The sequence below is a fragment of the Lissotriton vulgaris genome, chromosome 5 (assembly GCF_964263255.1).
Source record: "Lissotriton vulgaris chromosome 5, aLisVul1.2, whole genome shotgun sequence".
Classification (NCBI taxonomy): domain Eukaryota; kingdom Metazoa; phylum Chordata; class Amphibia; order Caudata; family Salamandridae; genus Lissotriton; species Lissotriton vulgaris.
In genome coordinates, this window is record NC_141693.1 from 896,787,441 (window position 1) to 896,806,507 (window position 19,067).

Consider the following 19,067-nt stretch of genomic DNA (forward strand, 5'->3'; position numbering starts at 1 on the left):
TCACAGATTTTAAAATAAAGTTATTTGCTTGCTGTGGCCTTAATTTCCAAGCTAAGAATTTCCCAACCTTATTATTTTACTCAACTGAATGTTGATATACTTTTTTTCTTTCTGGGTGCAGTAGTTCTTAATTCTTAACCTGGTATCCTCCACTAATTTAATATTATCTTGAGTAGGGTCTGAGATAATTAAAGTGGTGGTTCATTTGAATTGTGTTTCATTGTTGAGATACACCGGTGCATTCAGTGTCTTCTCTGACTTCTTTTAGAAACCCTTAAGCATCTCAGGAAGGCTTTGAAACAATCCCATACACTGCTAATCATTGCAGGTTTTAGATTAGACCGTAAGATTATTTTGGGTGGGATAGGCAGTGCTTTACAAATTCCAGGAGAAAAGAGAGGTTGGCTCGCCAATTGTGTCTTTTTATCTCGTTCGCCTGCGTTTATAGAAGACATATTAAACTAACAGGGGCATTACCTGAAAAAACAAAAGGTGTAAATGTCTGTGCTAGGTTTTTTAAATCAGTTGAGCAGAGGAAATAGTCCAATTGAGCAGTGTTTTAATTATTCAGACAACAGTAAGTATACTCCTGGCATTTTGGGAAAATATCCTACCCAAAATCCTTTAGCCCAAACTTTCTTGAAGCAACATTTTGGCTGCCTGCACACGAGGGTGTCGCAAACTATTTGTGAATTTGCTTATTATGTCTACAGGCCTTGAGATGACATTGAACTCTGCCACAACTATAAATGGAATGGATCTCCCACACCTATAAACGTGGCCAAAACACTAATTCTTCTAAAGTGTGCAAATCAACTTTGATATGTCCATTGAAGCTACACTCTGAAATAATTTTCCGACCTATATTTGTTAAGATAACCCATCCACCGGATTCATCTTTAAGTTCTATAGTCACTATTATCCACGGACCTTTACTGAGCACTATAGCCACTTACCTGCCAGCAGCTCTTGCATTTCATAGTACAGCCTTTTGAACCCACTAATGTTAGTTCAGAACATTATTTTATTTACCTATGAAGTTTATTTCTTGCAGCAGTTCTGTCTAGCTGTATCCTAAATAGTTCATTATAATATTTCTTTTAACCCAGGCCAATAAACCATTCTTTTTTAACTGTTATAACTATCAGTATTTATGTTTAGTTTAATAGTTGCTATTCCACTGTATTATTTAGATAAAACTTACTTACTTTTCCCCAGTATATTCTCCCTCTCACCCTCCTCCCTGCACCTTCCCACCCAACACCTAATTACCCTGTGCGACAAGCTACATCTGAAGGTAACATGTTGCTAGTCTCTCTCTTTTGTGCTTGCTTGGTCGAATATTGTGCTAAACGCATAAGTTACTTACCTTCGGTAACGATATATCTGTAAGAAACATTAGTTAGTTAGATTCCTCACCTTAGAATATCCCCAGGCGTCAGACTGGACCTGGAAAGTTTTCGTCAGCAGTACCCCTGCGGGTCGCTAGGTGTCGTCTGTGGCTCTGCGTCCGTCGTCGGCGTCCTGATCACCGGGATGACGTCGTCGGAGTACTTAGACGCCGAACTTGCGCGCTGCCGTCAGTTCTGTACATAGCTTTCCGGGCCAGGAACGCAGAGCCATGATAGAAACCGACACTGGTGCCATAAAACTAGGGTCCTGAAAGGGATGTCCTTAACCCTAGATATCTGTTCGCAGAACGAGGAGGATGGGTTGGGCGGCGAGGAATCTAACTAACTAATGTTTCTTACAGATATATCGTTACCGAAGGTAAGTAACTTATGCATCTGAAAGAAAAACATTAGTTAGATTCCTCACCTTAGAATAGATACCCCAGCAATACCAACCCCGGTGGTGGGTCTGCGAACCAAGTTCAAACCAGAAAGTCCTGGAGAACAGAACGGCCGAAAAAGCCCTCTCTCCGGACTTGGCTATCCAGGCAGTAGAGCCTAGCAAACGTGTGCAGTGAGGCCCACGTAGCTGCCTGACAGATGTCCTGCAAAGGTACTCCCCGAACCAGGGCAATAGTAGCCGTCGTGGCCCGAGTGGAATGGGCGAGCAGCCGAAACGGAGGTGTGATGCTTTTCAAGAATCTATTAACAACAGGGGACTTGAAAAGAGAAGGCTGAAATGGCTGAGAGGTAGCCCTTGAGAGTGCCCAGAGCAGAGCCCTGCTGGGCAAGAGACAGAAGGAAGAGGAGAACCTCTGGAAGGGGACAGAGAGTGGATCCACAGCCTTTGCTGTGCACCATGCCACAAATTTGTTCCACCTGCAGGCGTATACCGTTTTTGTGGCTGCCAGAATCACATCACAGACTTCATGAGGCAAGTCAAATGGCCTCAACTGTCGCCGCTCAATCTTCACGGCTAGAGGTGGAGACTGGACAGGTTCGGGTGGAGGACCATCCCCTGCTGCTGCGACAGAAGGTCCTCCTGAAGAGGCAGGCGAATCGGGGGACTGACTGACATGCTGAGTAGCTCGGGAACCAGTACATTAGTGCCCAGTCCGGAGCCACAAGGATGACTTGGCCCGGTCTCGCCTGATCTTCTTCAGCACTCTGGGCAGAAGTAGTATAGGCGGAAAGGCGTACAACAGACCGCAGCTCCACTCGCGACGAAAAGCATCGGCGAGGGAGTGCCGCCTTGGAAATTCCAAAGCGCAGAACTGATGACATTGCGCATTCTCTTCGGTGGCGAATAGATCTAACCAAGGCTCTCCCCACTGCTGAAAGAGACCTTGCGCCACGTCCAAGTTCAGATGCCATTCGTGATCTATCATGCACCTGCGGCTGAGTTTGTCCGCCCTGGCGTTCAGGGAACCTGCCAGGTGTCGAACCACCAGGATGACGCCCTGGTCTTCCAGCCATGTCCAGAGGCGCAGAGCCTCCTGACAGAGGGTGAACACCTGCACTACACTTCCCCGGACAGAGGGAAGGAATGCCTTCAGTGCAAGACGGATCGCCCGCAGCTACAGAAGGTTGATATGGAGCCGGGACTCCGCCGGAGATCAGAGGCCTCTGATCTCCCTCACTCACATGTGGCCCCCCATCCCAGGAAGGACGCATCTGACACTACTACGTGTTCTGGTTGGGGAAGGGAGAGAGATCTGCAGCTGACCCACTCCTGGTTCATGAGCCACCACTGCAACAGGCTCGCAGTGCCCTCCGAGATCAGGACGTAGTCGGACAGTTCCCCTGATGCTGGGCCCACTGAAACTTCAGGTCCCACTGCAGAGCCCGTATCGGCCAACTGGTGTGATGCACCAGAAGGATGCAGGAGGCCATCAGCGTCAACCTGACCGAAACTCGGGATAAAGGCTGAAAGATCGGAATCAGAGCCTGAATATCCCGAACCCGCTGTTCGGGGGATAAACCCGAAACTGCGCCGAGTCCAGAACCGCTCCGATGAAAAGAAGCTTCTGAGAAGGGCACAGGTGTGACTTCGGCTCGCTGATGGAGAACCCCAGCGAGTGCAGGAGGTCGGCCGTAGTCTGGAGGTGGGAGAAGACTGTTTGGGGCAAGCCTGCCTTCAACAACCAATCGTCGAGATAGGGGAAGACTGAAATCCCTAATCTGCGCAGATGAGCCACGACCACCGCCATCACTTTCGTGAACACCCGTGGGGCGCTGGTAAGGCCGAAGGGAAGCACGGTAAACTGAAAGTGCTCGTGGCCTACTGAGAACCGCAGGTAACGTCGGTGGGCCAGCAGGACGGGGATGTGGAAATATGCGTCCTGCAAGTTCAACGCTACCATCCAGTCGTCTGGGTCCAGGACAGCCAGGACCTGAGCCAAAGTAAGCATCTTGAACTTCTTCTTTTGGAGGAAGCCTATGACGCTCCGTAGGTCCAAGATAAGGCGTAGGCCTCGTTTGCCCTTCTTGGGTACCAGAAAGTAGTGGGAGTAGCAACCACATCCTACTTCTGGCCCAGGAACGCGCTTGATGGCCCCCTTGGCCAAGAGAGCCGTAACTTCCTCCTGCAGAAGTTGCAAGTGATCCCCCGACATGCGGTGGTACTACGGTGGCATGGCTGGAGGGGTCACCTCCAAGGGGAGGGAGTAGCCCCTTTGGACAATTTGCAGCACCCACCTGTCCGACATGATGGTACGCCAGTGGGGAAGTGATGACAGACCCTGCCCCCCACTGGCGTCGAATGGGCCTGAAATGCCGGACTAGGAATGCTGAGAGGCAGATGCTGTAGGGGTGGGTGTGGACTGACCCTTAGGGTGTCCCCCGCTACCGCCACGGCCGGTAACCACGTCCGCGACCGCGTTGAGCCTGGGTCTGCGGCCTGCGGCTGGCTGAACGTGTGAGAGCGCCCCTTCCTTGGCCACGAAAGGAGTGAAAGTTTGCTGGCATTGGCCGAGGCCCAAGGACTTAGCCGTAGCCCTGGAGTCCTTGAAACGCTCCAGTGCACTGTCGCCTTGTCGCCAAAGAGGCGACGGCCATCAAAGGGCATGTCCATGAGGGTGGACTGGACATCCCCCGAAAAGTTGGCGGACCTCAGCCAGGCGTGGCGGCGAACAGCCACTGTTGTTGCAATCGCCCTACCCAGCGAGTCTGTGGTATCGAGTCCACACCGTATCGAGTAGCGTGCTGCATCCCGCCCTTCCGCTAGGGCTTGGGTGAGCTTTGCCCGGGCCTCCTCCGGGCACTGTGGCAGCACCTCTGCAACCGTATCCCACAGAGTGGGTGTAACGGCTCAAAAGGCAGGCATTGTTGACAGACCGCAGCCCCAAACTCAGGGAGGAGAACAGTTTCTTCCCAAACTGATCGTACCTTTTGGATTCCTGATCAGGAGGAGCGGTCGGGAATGCGGCCTGGGATGCAGGGGCCTGGTTCATCAGGCTCTCGGGGTGGGGTGAACGGACAGGAAGCTGCGGTTGCCCGGAGCCGGGCGGAGGTGTTGGGCCATATTCTGATCTACAGGGAGGCCTGTAGAGGGCTTGGACCAGGTGCCCACCAGAACGTCGGTGAGGCTTTCGTTAAATGGCAGGAGAGGCTCAGAGGAGCTTGCCTGCGGTTTGAGCACCTCAGTGAGATTAGTCCTCACGGCCACGACAGGAAGCTCAAGAGCCAAGGCCTTGGCTGCCCGAGTCAACACCACGCTATAAGCAGCCTCCTCCTCCGTAGCCACAAATCCAGTGTCGGGCGAAGTGTCCAGACCACTGGCCTCCCCCAGCTCAACTGCCCAGTACTGGCTCAACTGGCACTGCTGTGCCAGAGGGTCCTCAGACCCCTCCCAGTCCTCCTCGTCATCCATCTCCTGCTAGTCAGGGGAAAATGATGGAGCCGGGTCGTAGGTGAATTGCTCACCCATTGGTGCCGGAGACGGAGCCGGGCAACGCCGGTCGGATGTCGGACCCGGACCGGGGTTGGAACTGGGGACGACGTCGTCCGGGGACAGCGTCGTGGGTGACATCCTCGGGGTCGGCGCCAGCGGAGGGGTCATAAGGTCGACTGGCAACGACCCGGATCCAGGCCTGGATCCTGTGGGGCCCTGCGGCGTCGGGACAGGAGACGTCGACGGCGCCAGGGCCGGGGCCGAAGCAGCCGATGGCACCGTGGCAGGAGCCGCCGGCCCGCTAGGGCTCCCAGACGGAGGCACCTCTACAGGGTCGGACGGAGAGAAGTGAGTCCTCATGGCCACGAGGTAGTCACATATCTCCTCCAGCTTCGCGTGCAGCCCAGGGACCGGCGGGTGTGGAGTTGGACGCGGCGTTTGCGACTCTGGTGGAGCCACATGGGCGGTGTCGCCCGCACCCCCGGCAGTGTCGTGCGAGCGTCGGGGGGGGGAGTCGGAAGAGTGATGACGCCTCTTTGACTTCTTCTTCGAGTGCCTCGACTTACCTGAGGACTTGGAGCCCGACGAGTGGTGGTGACTCGTCGAGCGGCGATGATTGCGGCCCCGCGATCGGTCCCTCGACCTCCTCCTAGACCGGGACCTCGAGCCGCGCGGGGTGGACTGCCGGAGCTCGAGCCACTTATGGGGACCGCTCCCGCCTAGCCTTCGAGGTCAAGGCCCAGCAGTCGGGGCACGATTTGTCACCGTGGTCGGCCCCTAGACAGTAAAGGCACCAACGGTGGGGGTCGGTCGCGGAAATCAAGCGGTGACAGTCCTCGCAAGGTTTAAACCCAGGCATCCCTACTGGCACCGCGAGTCGAAGGTCGACTCGAGAAGTGATCCAAAATAGATCAAAAAAGTTAGTAAAAAAATAAGAACAATTGTTACTTACCTGTAAACAGGTGGTTCTCCAGTATTGGTGTCTTTCATAGATTCACATGCTTGAATATTCCCCGTCGTCGAAGTGGGAGTCCCACGGTAAATAAAATAGCAATAATGCTAATATATATACATATGTAATATCATAATAAATAATAAAACAGATAAAATATATACTGAAAAACCTCAACAAAGGTTCCTACATAGGAATGCATTAGAGAGAAAAAACTCATTTGCAACATATCAGTGTCATTATGTTAGTCCAAACTGCAGCCAATCAGGCTCAAGCACCCTCTAGAACCTTCTCCTCAGAAGCTCAAGCCCTCAGATTTTCGTAGCACAAGTAATAAGAGCGTATGAGGAGAACAAGAGCCTCTGAGGGGAGGAGGGAGGGTCGCATGTGAATCTATGAAAGACACCAATACTGGAGAACCACCTGTTTACAGGTAAGTAACAATTGTTCTTCTCCAGTATTAGGGGTGTCTTTCATAGATTCACATGCTTGAATAGAATAGATAGCAGTAACCTCCTAGAACTGAAATTGCAATAATTCTTAACATTTGAAAAGAACAACATATAGCTTAAAAGCAAAGGCAATCTCAAGAAATGGAGGAGGGAACAGAGGCTCACCTTATTTGAAAAGATGACGAAGCACTGCTTGCCCAACTGCGGTATCCGCTTCGTTGACAGCTTCCAAACAATAATGTCTGGTAAAGGTGTGCCTGCTGGACCATGTCGCTGCTCGACAAATCTGGTGTAGAGGCACCCCCGCAAACAACGCGGTGGACGATGCCATCGCTCTTGTTGAATGTGCCTTCACTGGACTCGGTAAAGGCCTGCCAGCCTGCTGATGACAAAAGCATATGGCTGAAGAGAGCCATCGTGCAACTGTTTGTTTAGTCACTGAATGCCCTTTTCGCAGCAGTCCATATGCTATAAATAGCTGATCGGATTTACGGAAAGGGGCTGTTCTGGAAATGTAGAATTTTAGACAACGTTTTATGTCTAAAGAATGTAGTCGCTGTTCTGCTGGAGATGTAGGATCCGGGAAAAAAGTCTTTAAGAAGACAGGTTCGTTCAAATGGAAGTCAGTAGGTACTTTTGGTAGAAAAGAAGGGTTGGTACGAAGTGACACTCCATCAGGCTTGAACCGTAAATACGGAGGCTTGATGGTAAAAGCGTGTAGGTCACTTACACGACAAGACGATGTTAAAGCCAAAAGTAAAGCAACCTTCCAGGTAAGAAACTTGCTTTGTGCTCGGTGAATCGGCTCAAATGGAGGCTTCATAAGTTGTGATAATACCACGTTGAGGTGCCATGCCGGAGGAGGGCGCCTTAACGGAGGAAACTTCCTGAAAAGACCTTTAAAGAACTGTCGGATGATTCTGGATGAACAGAGAGACGTAGAGCCATCATGGCGATAGCGTGAAATGGCTGCCAGAAAGACTCTCAATGTGGCATGTGAGAGACCAGACTGAGTGAGGCCCAGAAAGAACGGTAAAAGTTGCTCCGGAGTGGAATCAATTGGATGAATGTTGGATGCAGCGCACCAATGACAGAAACGCTTCCACTTTAACTTATATGTTTTGATGGTTGATGGAGCTCTAGCAGACGCTAGAATGTCTCTACATTCTTGGGGCATAGTTAAGGAGGCAAATTCAACGTATTCAGGTTCCATGCCGACAATTGAAGCGTCGACAGGTCTGGATGGCAAATTTGTCCGCCGTCCATCGTCAGGAGGTCCGAACGTGGATGTAGATGAATGGGCTTGCATTGTGACATTAAAAGGAGTTCCGAAAACCAAGCCTGCCTGGGCCAACATGGGGCGATTAGAATCAAGCGGCAGGGTTGCCTGCGCATCTTCCACAACGTTCTTGGCACCAATGGGATCGGTGGAAACGCATAAGCAAACAGTCCGCTCCAATCCATGAGTAGGGCATTGCCGCTGGATTCTGGATGAGGATGCCAACTTGCGAAAGTCTGGCACTTCCGATTCACTGGGGTTGCAAAGAGGTCTATCTTGGGATGACCCCATCGACGGAACACCAGGTCTAGAGTTGGTTGGTGCAACTCCCATTCGTGAGTGGATGACGCAGACCTGCTCAGGGAATCTGCCAGAATGTTGGATGCCCCCGGCAGATGGACTGCCGTCAAAGAAATGTTGTGACGAAGTGCCCATTCCCAAATTCTTTGAGCTAGACGAGACAGAGGCTGAGATTTCGTGCCGCCCTGTTTGTTCATGTAGTGCATGCTGGTGGTGTTGTCTGTTTGAACCAGCACCGATTCCCCTTGCCCCACGGGCAAGAATGCTTTGAGCGCCAGGAAGATTGCCAGCAACTCCAGTCGGTTGATATGCCAGGTTCGCTCAATCGCCGTCCATTTTCCCTTGATGGAAAGGTCCAGGAGATGGGCACCCCATCCTTCCATGGACGCATCCGTGGTCAATGTCAGATCCGGAGGCTGGGCAAGGAAAGAAACCCCTTTGTCCAGATTGGTTCGTTGTTCCCACCAGAGCAGACTGGTCTTCATGCGGGGTGTGACTGTCACCTGGTCGTTGAACGACCCTGACACTTGTCGCCATTGCAGGTCCAATTCCTCCTGTATAGGACGGGTACGTAACCTGCAATTTGGGATCAGTGCGATACAAGATGATGCCATCCCCAGAAATGATTTTAACATCCGCACTGAAACTGACTTTTTTTAACCTGATGGTTGAGACCAGACGAACTATCTTCTGTCGCCGTTCGATGGAGACGAACGCTTTTGACACGTCCGTGTCTAGGATAGCTCCGAGGAAGTTCCTGTTCCGCAGAGGTGTGAAGTGTGACTTTTCCACATTGATGGTCAACCCTAGAGACTTGAACAGGGTTTGGCACAAAAGTGTGTCGTGAGCCAACTGGAGCGAGGATTGGGATTTTAGAAGACAATCGTCCAGGTAAGGAAATATATGGACTCCCTGAAGACGCAGATGAGCCATGACCGGAGCCAGAACCTTCGTGAAAACACGAGGAGCTGATCGGAGGCCAAAAGGTAGGACTTTGAACTGATAGTGAACGTGACCCACCTTGAACCTCAAGTATTGCCGATGTGGATGGATAATTGGCACATGGAAATAGGCGTCTTGCAGGTCTATTGTTGTCAAAAAATCTCCGCTGCAGAGAAGTCGCAAGACTTCCGACAACGTCAACATGTGGAAAGATTGTTGCTTGAGGAATAAATTGAGAGCTCTCAAGTCCATAATGGGACGCCACTCCCCCGTCTTCTTCAGAATGAGGAAAAACCTTGAATAGAAACCTTTCCCTCGCTGAGATACAGGAACCACTTCGACTGCACCCTTTGTTAACAAAAGTAGAACTTGATGTTGTAGTTCTTCTAGATGGGGAGGTGGCGGACCCGAAGGCGGAGAATGAGGAGGAATCTCTGTGAACTCCAAGGCGTGACCCTTGCGCACAATGTCCAAAACCCATTGGTCTGATGTTATTTGAGACCACTGGGTGTAAAACTGAGAGATTCGCCCTCCAACATTCTGCTGAACTCGAAAGTCATTGACGTTTGTTGTTGGTGTTGGAACCTCTATAATTAGACTTTCCTCTATTGGACTTGGAGTGTTGTTGACGAGAAGATTGCTGATTCGAGTAACGTTGGTTACCCTGATTGTACTGGCGGTATTGCGATTGTCCTCCTTGTGAAAAATTGGACGAGGTGCCCCGTCCACGCGCTCCACGAAAAGGCTGCTTTTTAAACTGTAAGGACCCAAGCGACTTTGCTGTGTCGGTATCTTTCTTTATGGTCTCCAATGATTCATCGATGTGAGAACCAAACAAAGATTCACCATCATACGGCATGTCAAGTATCTTTGACTGGACCTCTTGCCTGAACGATGTGGATTTCAACCATCCCTGGCGTCGGAGCGCCGCAGCACTGGCTAGAATACGGAAGGCAGTACTTGCCACGTCTACAGCACAGTCAATCATTTCCTCCGAAGCTCTTTGCCCATCCTGAAGGATCTGGAGCGCTTCCGCCTTGGATGTTTCTGGAAGTTGCGCAAGCAGCACGGAAATGTCTGACCACATTTGACGGTCGAAACGACCTAAAATAGCTAGAGCATTCGCGGCTCGGGCTGAAGTAGACGCCATGGACGAAAACTTCTTTCCAATTGCATCTAAACGTCGACCCTCTCTATCGGGAGGGGAAGTGATAGGTGCTGCTGGGTTGCGCGCACGACGTTGCGCTGCCTGAGTCACTACGGAGTCTGGCTTAGGATGCGAGAGTAAACATGCAGGCGAGCCCGTTGGGGCCTTATATTTCTTCTCTAATCGAGGTATTTGAGCAGGCAAGGAGTTAGGAGCCTGCATGATCTTTAGCCCTTCTTTCCAAACAAATTCTATGATTGGTATGGTATGGACTTGCTTATAAGGCTGGTTCTTAAAATCATAAAGGAAACAGTCTTCGTCTCGCTGCACCCTAGATAACTTGAAGCGGTCCGCCGCTTTATCCATCAATTTATGGAAGCTAGCGATGTCAACCGGAGGTGAATCACTGGAAGCGCCCTGTTGTGGCGAGGGTGTCTGAACTCGATAGTCATCGAATTCCACCATATATGGATCTTGTTCATCATCCGTATCCTGATTAACCTCACCTTCCTCTCTTTCCGGCTCTGATTCATCATCCACATCTTGCTGTGAATTAGTGGGGAGAGTTCCACGCGGATTTTCTGAAGGAGCAGACTGCCTAGGAGGTGTTTGCTGAGGCTGAAAAGACATTGCTGCGTCAGAGGTAACATGTCCCGGAGTACCTTGGGGGGTAGGCGGAAATCTTCTATTATAATCATCCAACATATGTTGGAGGTTGGAAAATAGCGATACTGGAATAGCCGCCATAGGAACCTGCACGCATTGTTCCTCGTGCTGGTCTACAGTCTCATCCTCATCTTCTTCAGAACTAGTGTCCTGACATTTGATTATTAAATCCGATGGACTCTGAGCATCACCATAAACAGTTTCATCTGGAACGGATTCCGTCTCATGGTCCAATACGAACAACGGAGAAGGTGGCTGTAGAGTAGGTGTTTGCAGTTGGAGAGCAGAATCCTCCACAATGCTGATAGAAGACTCCGTTGCAGGGACTGAAGTGTCCAATGGCACTAAGGGCATATTGGCGAAGGACAGAGAACTTGAAGCTGTCGTCAACACAGCCGTTGACGTAGATCCTAGCGTCGTCGACGATGTCTTGGATGTATTCGTCGACACAGGAGGCTTTGATACTACCGTCGACGTTGTTTTAGTCGACGGGATCGTCGTCGAATCCTTGGATGAAAACTTCGCCGTCTACGAAGTTGTCGTCGACGAGCTGGTCGACGTGGTCCTCGACGTCGACGGTGTTCTCGACATCGACTGGGTCGTCGACGGTGTCTTCGACGTCGACGATGTTCTCGACGTCGACTGGGTCGTCGACGGTGTCTTCAACGTCGACGGAGTCTTCGTCGACGGAGTCTTCGACGTCGACGGGAGCTTGGCCGTCGACGGGACCTTCGACGTCGACGGGACCGTTGACGATGATTTCTTCGTCGACGTTGGCTTCTTCGTCGACGATATAATAGGGACCGTCGACGAGACTGAAGAGGTAGAGGCTTTCGTAGACGTGAAAGCCGCCGACGAGAATTTCGCCGTCGACGACGACGCCGACGTCGTAGTGACAGTAGTCGTCGACGAAGCCACAGTAGCCAATCTCGTCGATGGAATGGTCGTCGACGAGCCCGTCGACGACCGCGCTGTCATAAGTGTAACCACACTTATAGAGGCTGGAAATGACGCCTGAGAGCCAGGTCTCGTGGGCGTAGACACAGCAGTCATAGGAGCAGTAGGTGGTACTGTAGCTACAGTCAAAGCCAGCTTTTTCTTCTTTAGAAAAGGAGATGGCAACTCCTGAACACTGCAACGCTTTGAAGCCACAGAAGAAGGGCCTGACTGGAAACTTTCTGCGTCTGATAAAACTGCGTCCTTATCTTGAAGGCGCTTCAGCCATAAAAGGAGACGACCCTCCCTGTCTCTGAGGGTTTTAGGAGGGAAAGTTTTACAGAACTTACAGTCAGCCACCTTGTGTTCTGGATACAGGCAGTAAATACACTTTTGGTGGGGGTCCTTCTCAAACAAACGCAGTTTCCCACAGGAAGAGCAAGGTCTAAATAAAGACTTCTTACTTGACATCTTGAGAAAACACTGAGTAGAAGAGTAGATATGAAGAAAAACTGAGCAGAGCTCAGGGAGACTCCCTTCACACGACGTGCGGTAGAAAATCTGAGGGCTTGAGCTTCTGAGGAGAAGGTTCTAGAGGGTGCTTGAGCCTGATTGGCTGCAGTTTGGACTAACATAATGACACTGATATGTTGCAAATGAGTTTTTTCTCTCTAATGCATTCCTATGTTGAGGTTTTTCAGTATATATTTTATCTGTTTTATTATTTATTATGATATTACATATGTATATATATTAGCATTATTGCTATTTTATTTATCGTGGGACTCCCACTTCGACGACGGGGAATATTCAAGCATGTGAATCGATGAAAGACACCCCTAATACTGGAGAACTAAGAGTACTGCTCTTACCGGATCTGCGCTTGCTGGCGCAGAAAAAAGAAGAACTGACGTCAGCGCGCGAGGGCAGCCTCTAAGTACTCCGACAACGTCATCCCGGAAATCCCGACGATGGACGCGGAGCCGCAGACGACGCTTAGCGACGCGCAGGGGTACTGCTGACGAAAACTCTCCGGATCCAGTCTGACGCCTGGGGATATTCTAAGGTGAGGAATCTAACCAACGTGTTTCTTTCAGATTTAGGAGTACTGGCAAAACAATATTTAAAATAAGCAAGAAGGATTGAAAAGGTTGCACCATTGCAGAGCAGCAAAAGCTGTATTCATTTAAAGAAAAAAAGCCATGACAACGGTTTTGCTACAAGTACACTGTATCCAGATTCATGATGTAATAGTGTTCCCTTTCAAGCAATACCACAATAAACACAATATACCCACCAAACAACCATAGATTCGTCAGAGACTTTAGCATCAGGTTTTTTTAAAGCGATTTTTTTTATTCTGTGAGGACATGTTCTTCTGAGATCCGGCCAATGTACCACCAGTTATGTAAAAGGTAAGCAGGAAAAATAACCCCATAATTCAGATAATTGGGAACACCATTGCTGCAAATTAAAGATATGCGTGGACAAGTACCTTCCAGGCAAACTACATCAATATGGCACTTAACATGCCCTAGGAAATGTGACTTACTTGAGTGGCATGATTGAAACGGCTGTTTTAGGCCATTCCCATGCACACTGACTTCAGGCATAAATGATAAACTCTGCTGATATCACACCAATGGTAAAAAAAGATCTGGGATCAGTCCTTTCACTCTGGTGCCTCAATTAGTCACGACAATTGAGATAACTTGGGACTACACTGTCAGCTGACCGTGTGTCTGGGAAAATCTGGCAAAAATACAATAATTAAAACCCGTACTTTATAAGTCTATGTGACTCACCTTTTTACATTCATCTGTTCCTTTAATTTGCTATACATTTCTAAAGCTAGAGGAAAAGAAAAACATGTCAGAAACCACACATCATAGGAATAACCTTCAGTCAACAAATGAAAATTACAATGTTCCAAAGGTTTACTTTTGCAGGGTATAACGTGTATTCATAAATAATAGAAACATATTGAACATATCTATTATCCACTTATCAAATATTCAGACAAAGTTCTAGTTTTTTGTGAGGACGCATATTTTACATTGTAGCACTGGTTAATGACAGTTACTTTTTTCACACAATTAAATGCATTAGAGACACATGTATACCTTTATACCAAATTGCTTATGAACCAGGTCGTTTATTTAAAACTTAAATAATAATATGGTGGATCAGGCATGTCTAATATAAACAAACATGTACATTACACCATGGGGACAGCAAGAATGAAATTGAGTACTTTTTGCGAAATTTGGTGTCTTAAATCATAATGGAAAAATCAGTTAAACTATATAGAATTGAGCAACTACTAATTAGGGGATTACATAGACTTCCTTCAAGGAAATTAGGGGCAATGTACAGCAAATAATGCATTACTAAGCACATTTCAGCAATTGCATCAATGGAGTATGGATAGGTTTAAAGGCAGCACAAGAGGCATAGACAATGTACCCATAGATCTAGTTATCTTGTCGAGACGGAGGCTCGACGTCCTCATAATAGGGCCGGGCTGCAGAGGCTGAATTGGTTTCCTACAAGTGAGGTCCTGGGGGGACAGGGGATAGTCTGCGGCGAGGCAGACCGACGGGATAAGACTAGACAAGCATTGGCATAGCCAATAGGTCTCGCTTTTGGGACCTTATAAGTATTTAGTTATGCAGCACAATAACCTTGGTGCAACATCAACTGTTGCATGGCTAAACACTTTTTAAATTTTTTTATATTTTTTTATTTGTGGTGATTTACCAAAAAAACAAAAGCGTCATCTGAATCTGCGTACAAGCAGGCACAAAGAAAAGGATAGTGTGCGTTACGAAATATAATACACAGCCATTCAGCCCACACATCTGAGGTCGGGCGGCAAACAAATGGAGCATTTCAAGAAATAAGACAAATATTAGCCTGCATCAAACACAGAAAATATATCTGCACCACTTTTTATAAAGAGAACCTAAACAGACCCCAGGTGTAATCCGATTCTACATCAAGTGTCCCTGCACGGCATGCCGTCTTTAGTTCCATACTAATACCTAGCTAGCCAGAGTAAGGCCCCATACAATAATACGCGTCACGGGTAGGCCCCCATGTCCATATAGGAGAACTCTTTCAGCCCGAAGCCATACCCCCTTCCACCTCTCCCATGTCCCTTTCCTCTGCTCCCCGGCTATTTTCCGCCACCTGTTTGTCCCTGTACTCAAAGAATAATCCCCAGAAGTTCTTGGGTCTACTCCTAGGGGGTAGTAGTTCGCTGTAATGTTCTGATTTCGTGCAACAGTGTATTAAATCCCCCAGCCATTGCTCTGTCGTAGGGAGGGGACCCCTCATCCAGCACATCGCAACCCGCCTCTTCGCCAGAAGCAACCCCAAGTCTACAATCCTGCGCTGCGCCTTGGGCAATGGTCTTGAATAGCCTAGCAGTGCTATGAGCGGGGAAGGGGCAATCACACCTTGAATAATACCACTCATCTCCTGAAACACCGCCGCCCAATAATGCTGTACCCCCGGACACTCCCAGGCCAGATGGAAAAACCCTGCGTCAGGTGTATTGCACCTCTCACTAGCTGCACTATCACGGAGCCCAAACCGGAATAGCCGATCTGGCGTGTGGTAAACTCTGTTGAGGTACTTGAAGTGCACCAACCTATATATGCCATTCAGGGAAACAGACCTAGTATTGGAGCAACAGTATCGCCACATCTCATCCGAGAGTTGCGTATCCAAGTCACGTTGCCAGTATATACGTACCTTGTTGTAACCAGTTGCTCGCTCTGACATGATTATCTCATACTTAGCGGATACCATTTTTTTGGGCTCTTCGATTTTAATAACATTTGTAAGCTCCTTTAATTCGGGGGGTTCCTGCATGTCATCCCCAAGTTGCTCGCGCCACGCCTCCCTAAGTCTATGAAATTGAAATTGCTGTAGCACGGTGGGTCGCAACTCCAGTACATCTATCTCATGCATAGTTTTTAAGGTGCCATCGACAAACATGTCTCCCGCCGTACAGATACCCAATGCCCTCAGGGCTGCTATAATGCCTCTATCCCTACACGGGGGCAACCATACCATCCATTTGACTGGCATCAGCGGACCATATAACAGAACCCCAGCATGGTACTTCAAGAGCGCATGCCAAGCATGCCTGAATGAATTTAAGGTATCAAGTAGCCCCATGTGCCTGTCCACAGCATCAAATGCGACCGCTGGCAGCGGCAGCGCGGCAATAAAGAGTCTCGCCAGCGTCATATATGGTGCTTTCTCCCTGTCGTGCACCCACTGATGTAGGTGTGCCGCCTGCGCTACACGATAATATAATTCGAAGTCCGGGGCGCCTAGGCCGCCCAGTTGGTACGGTAGAACCAGCACCTTCCACTGGACATTTGCCTGTTTACCGGCCCATGCGAGTTTGACCATCAAGGATGTAAGCCGCGCAAAGAAACATCTAGGAAGCACCATCGGTATATTTGTGAACAGAAACAGCAACCTGGGCAATATAATCATTTTCATTAACGAGATCCTTCCCAGAAGAGGCAGAGGCAACCCAATTCATTTCTCCACATTATCTTCTAATCTGTCTATTGCCCTTCCATAGTTTTCGCGGAAGACCGTTTCAGCATCAGTGTGCAGGCGTATACCGAGATACCGTACGGAATCTGTGGTCCACCGCAATGGGTATTCCATCCCAAACTGTTCTGTGGTTGCAGTAAGAGGGAACGCAAGCGATTTGTCCCAACTCACCGTGAAACCCGAGAGGGCCCCAAACCGCACCACTTCACGCAGCAGCGGGGCTAAATTAGTCTCAGGGTCACGGACGTATAGAAGTGTATCGTCCGCATAAGTCGTGATTACCAGTTTGTAGGTGGGGAAGTTGAGACCCCAATGTGCATGATATTCCCGCATAGCACATGCGAGCGGTTCCGCGATCAGGGCATATAGTGTAAGGGACAAAGGGCACCCTTTCCATGTGCCCCTTCTGATCTGAATAGGGTCAGTCACTTTACTGCCAATCCTGACACGGGCAGTCGGGCTATCATATAATACCGAGATCATTTGTATGAAGATTGGACCGATCCCCATCCTCGTGAGCACCGCCCTCGTGAAACACCATTCCACAGAGTCGAAGGCCTTCTCCATATCCAGGAAGACAGCCATCGCCTTCGATTCCGGCCTCGTATGCTGAATAGCCCCGAACACTGTCTGTAAATTATAGGTAAGATTTCAGCCCGCTACGAACCCCGCTTGTTCCGGGGCAACCAGATCTGGCAGCAACAAAGTCAGCCGAGTCGCAAGGACCTTAGCATATATTTTCGTATCGACATTGAGAAGAGACAGTGGCCTATAAGCGCTGCATTCATCAGCCGGCTTATCGGGCTTAGGAATAGCCACTATAAGTGCTTCCCTCATTGACCGTGGCAGTTGCCCAGAGTCAATCATGTCCGTGAATAACGCGGAGAGGTGTGGAAGCAGCAGCTCTAAATATGTTTTATAGAAGCCTACCGTTAGGCCATCAATGCCTGGTGCACTGCACGACTTCATCCCTCCGAGTGCCTCGCGTATCTCATAAAATTCTATAGGGAGCATCAAAAACTCCCTCTGCGTATTCGTGAGGCATGGAAGTTGGATGTGTTCCAAATAGTCCAGTACCTCCTCCGTGCTACATTGTGCACGCGATGCATAGAGTTCAGAGTAATATTCTTGGAACCGAGTCGCTATGTCATCCTCCTCCGTGAGTGTGCGCCCCTCTTTGGATTTAACCGCCGCAATCGTGACTTTCATATCCGTTGCTTCACCATGTTTGCTAGGACTCTACCCGGCCTGTCTTGTTCCCCGTAAGTTCGTGTAATAGCGTACTTCCAAGATGCCTCACCTCAGCGCTCGCCTACTCCTGATAGTCAGCCAACAGACCCTTCAATTCCTCTCGCGTTCCAGCAGTGTCCCCCGACAGGAGTCTACCCTCACATTCCGCCAACTGCCTCTCCAAAGCAGCAAACCTGCCACAAATCGAGCGGCGCACTCCAGAGTGTTAGCTCATGGCAATGCCCCTAATATAGACTTTAAACGCCTCCCATACCGTACAAAAGCTGTCCACCGAGCCTATATTACAACCAAAGTATGTCTCAATTGCTTCGTGTAGCTCTTCCCGAAAGACCGGATCCAGGAGGGAGTATGGTGGAAATCGCCATGTGAAGGGGGGGGGCCCTCCGCGGTAGCGAAAAGCATGCAAGGATAGGGGAGTGATCTGAGAGAGTGTGTGGTAAAACGTGGCACCTGCGAACCAAGGACAGCAACCCCGTTGACGCCAGCCAATAATTAATGCGTGTGTGTATGTTATGAAAGGCAGAGTAGAACAATAGATACTTACCTGTTGTGAGAAGTTGGCCCGATATGCAACGTTCGCTATTCTAGCGACCGCTATGTATCGTTCCAACGACCCTTATGGTGTTTGGTTGTAAGTCAACCTATAGACCAGCTATCCTAGTAGCGTGGATACGAGCAGTCTAAGGCTAAAGACTCGAGAGGGCGCGTTAAGCCAGCTGTTTACCACACATGTACCCCTTGAACACCCAGTGAAAGGACACCACACAAGTGTTATGAAAATAAACAGTATATTTATTAAGAATCACAACAGCCCTGTACTCTTTATGAGGACAGGGTACTAAGCACAACCAAATCTCTTTAGCAAATACTTCAAGTGCACAGTTTAAAGACAAGTGTCCGAGGACACGGAAAGATTAAGGCCAGTCGAAGCGAGGGACTCGGGACCCTAGAGTAAGGAGGCTATGCAGGCACCGAAATGCCGAGTTACCTAGCCACGAGGGCTGCGGCTGCACAAGTCTTACAGGCGTCGGGGTCTTCGCTGACGGGCCGGGAGCCGGAAGAAAAGGAGTTGCTGGCCGGCGACCAGTGATGAATAGTTCGTAGCAATTGATGAAAACCTGAAAGCAGAGGGGACCAAGTTCGTACTACTAGCCAGTAGTCAGAGGGTACCAGGAAGGCACCAGTTGGCCGTCACCTCGACCAGGTGAGTGGGCGACGCTAGGCTCTGCAGTCTCTCGGACCAGGAGGCGTTGTCGGCGACCACGGTGGAGGTGCGAG

General features: G+C 49.5%; 1 protein-coding gene across 3 annotated transcripts in view; it reads right to left on the reverse strand.

Annotated features, from left to right (window-relative positions):
• EXOC6 (exocyst complex component 6) overlaps window positions 1–19,067 on the reverse strand; it is a 1,184,343-nt gene that overhangs the window by 906,229 nt on the left and 259,047 nt on the right. For all 3 annotated transcript variants that reach the window (XM_086922491.1, XM_086922490.1, XM_086922489.1), the window contains exon 5: window positions 13,763–13,808. In XM_086922491.1, coding sequence (XP_086778617.1) covers window positions 13,763–13,808 — 46 coding nt within the window. The remainder of the gene's footprint in view (window positions 1–13,762; window positions 13,809–19,067) is intronic.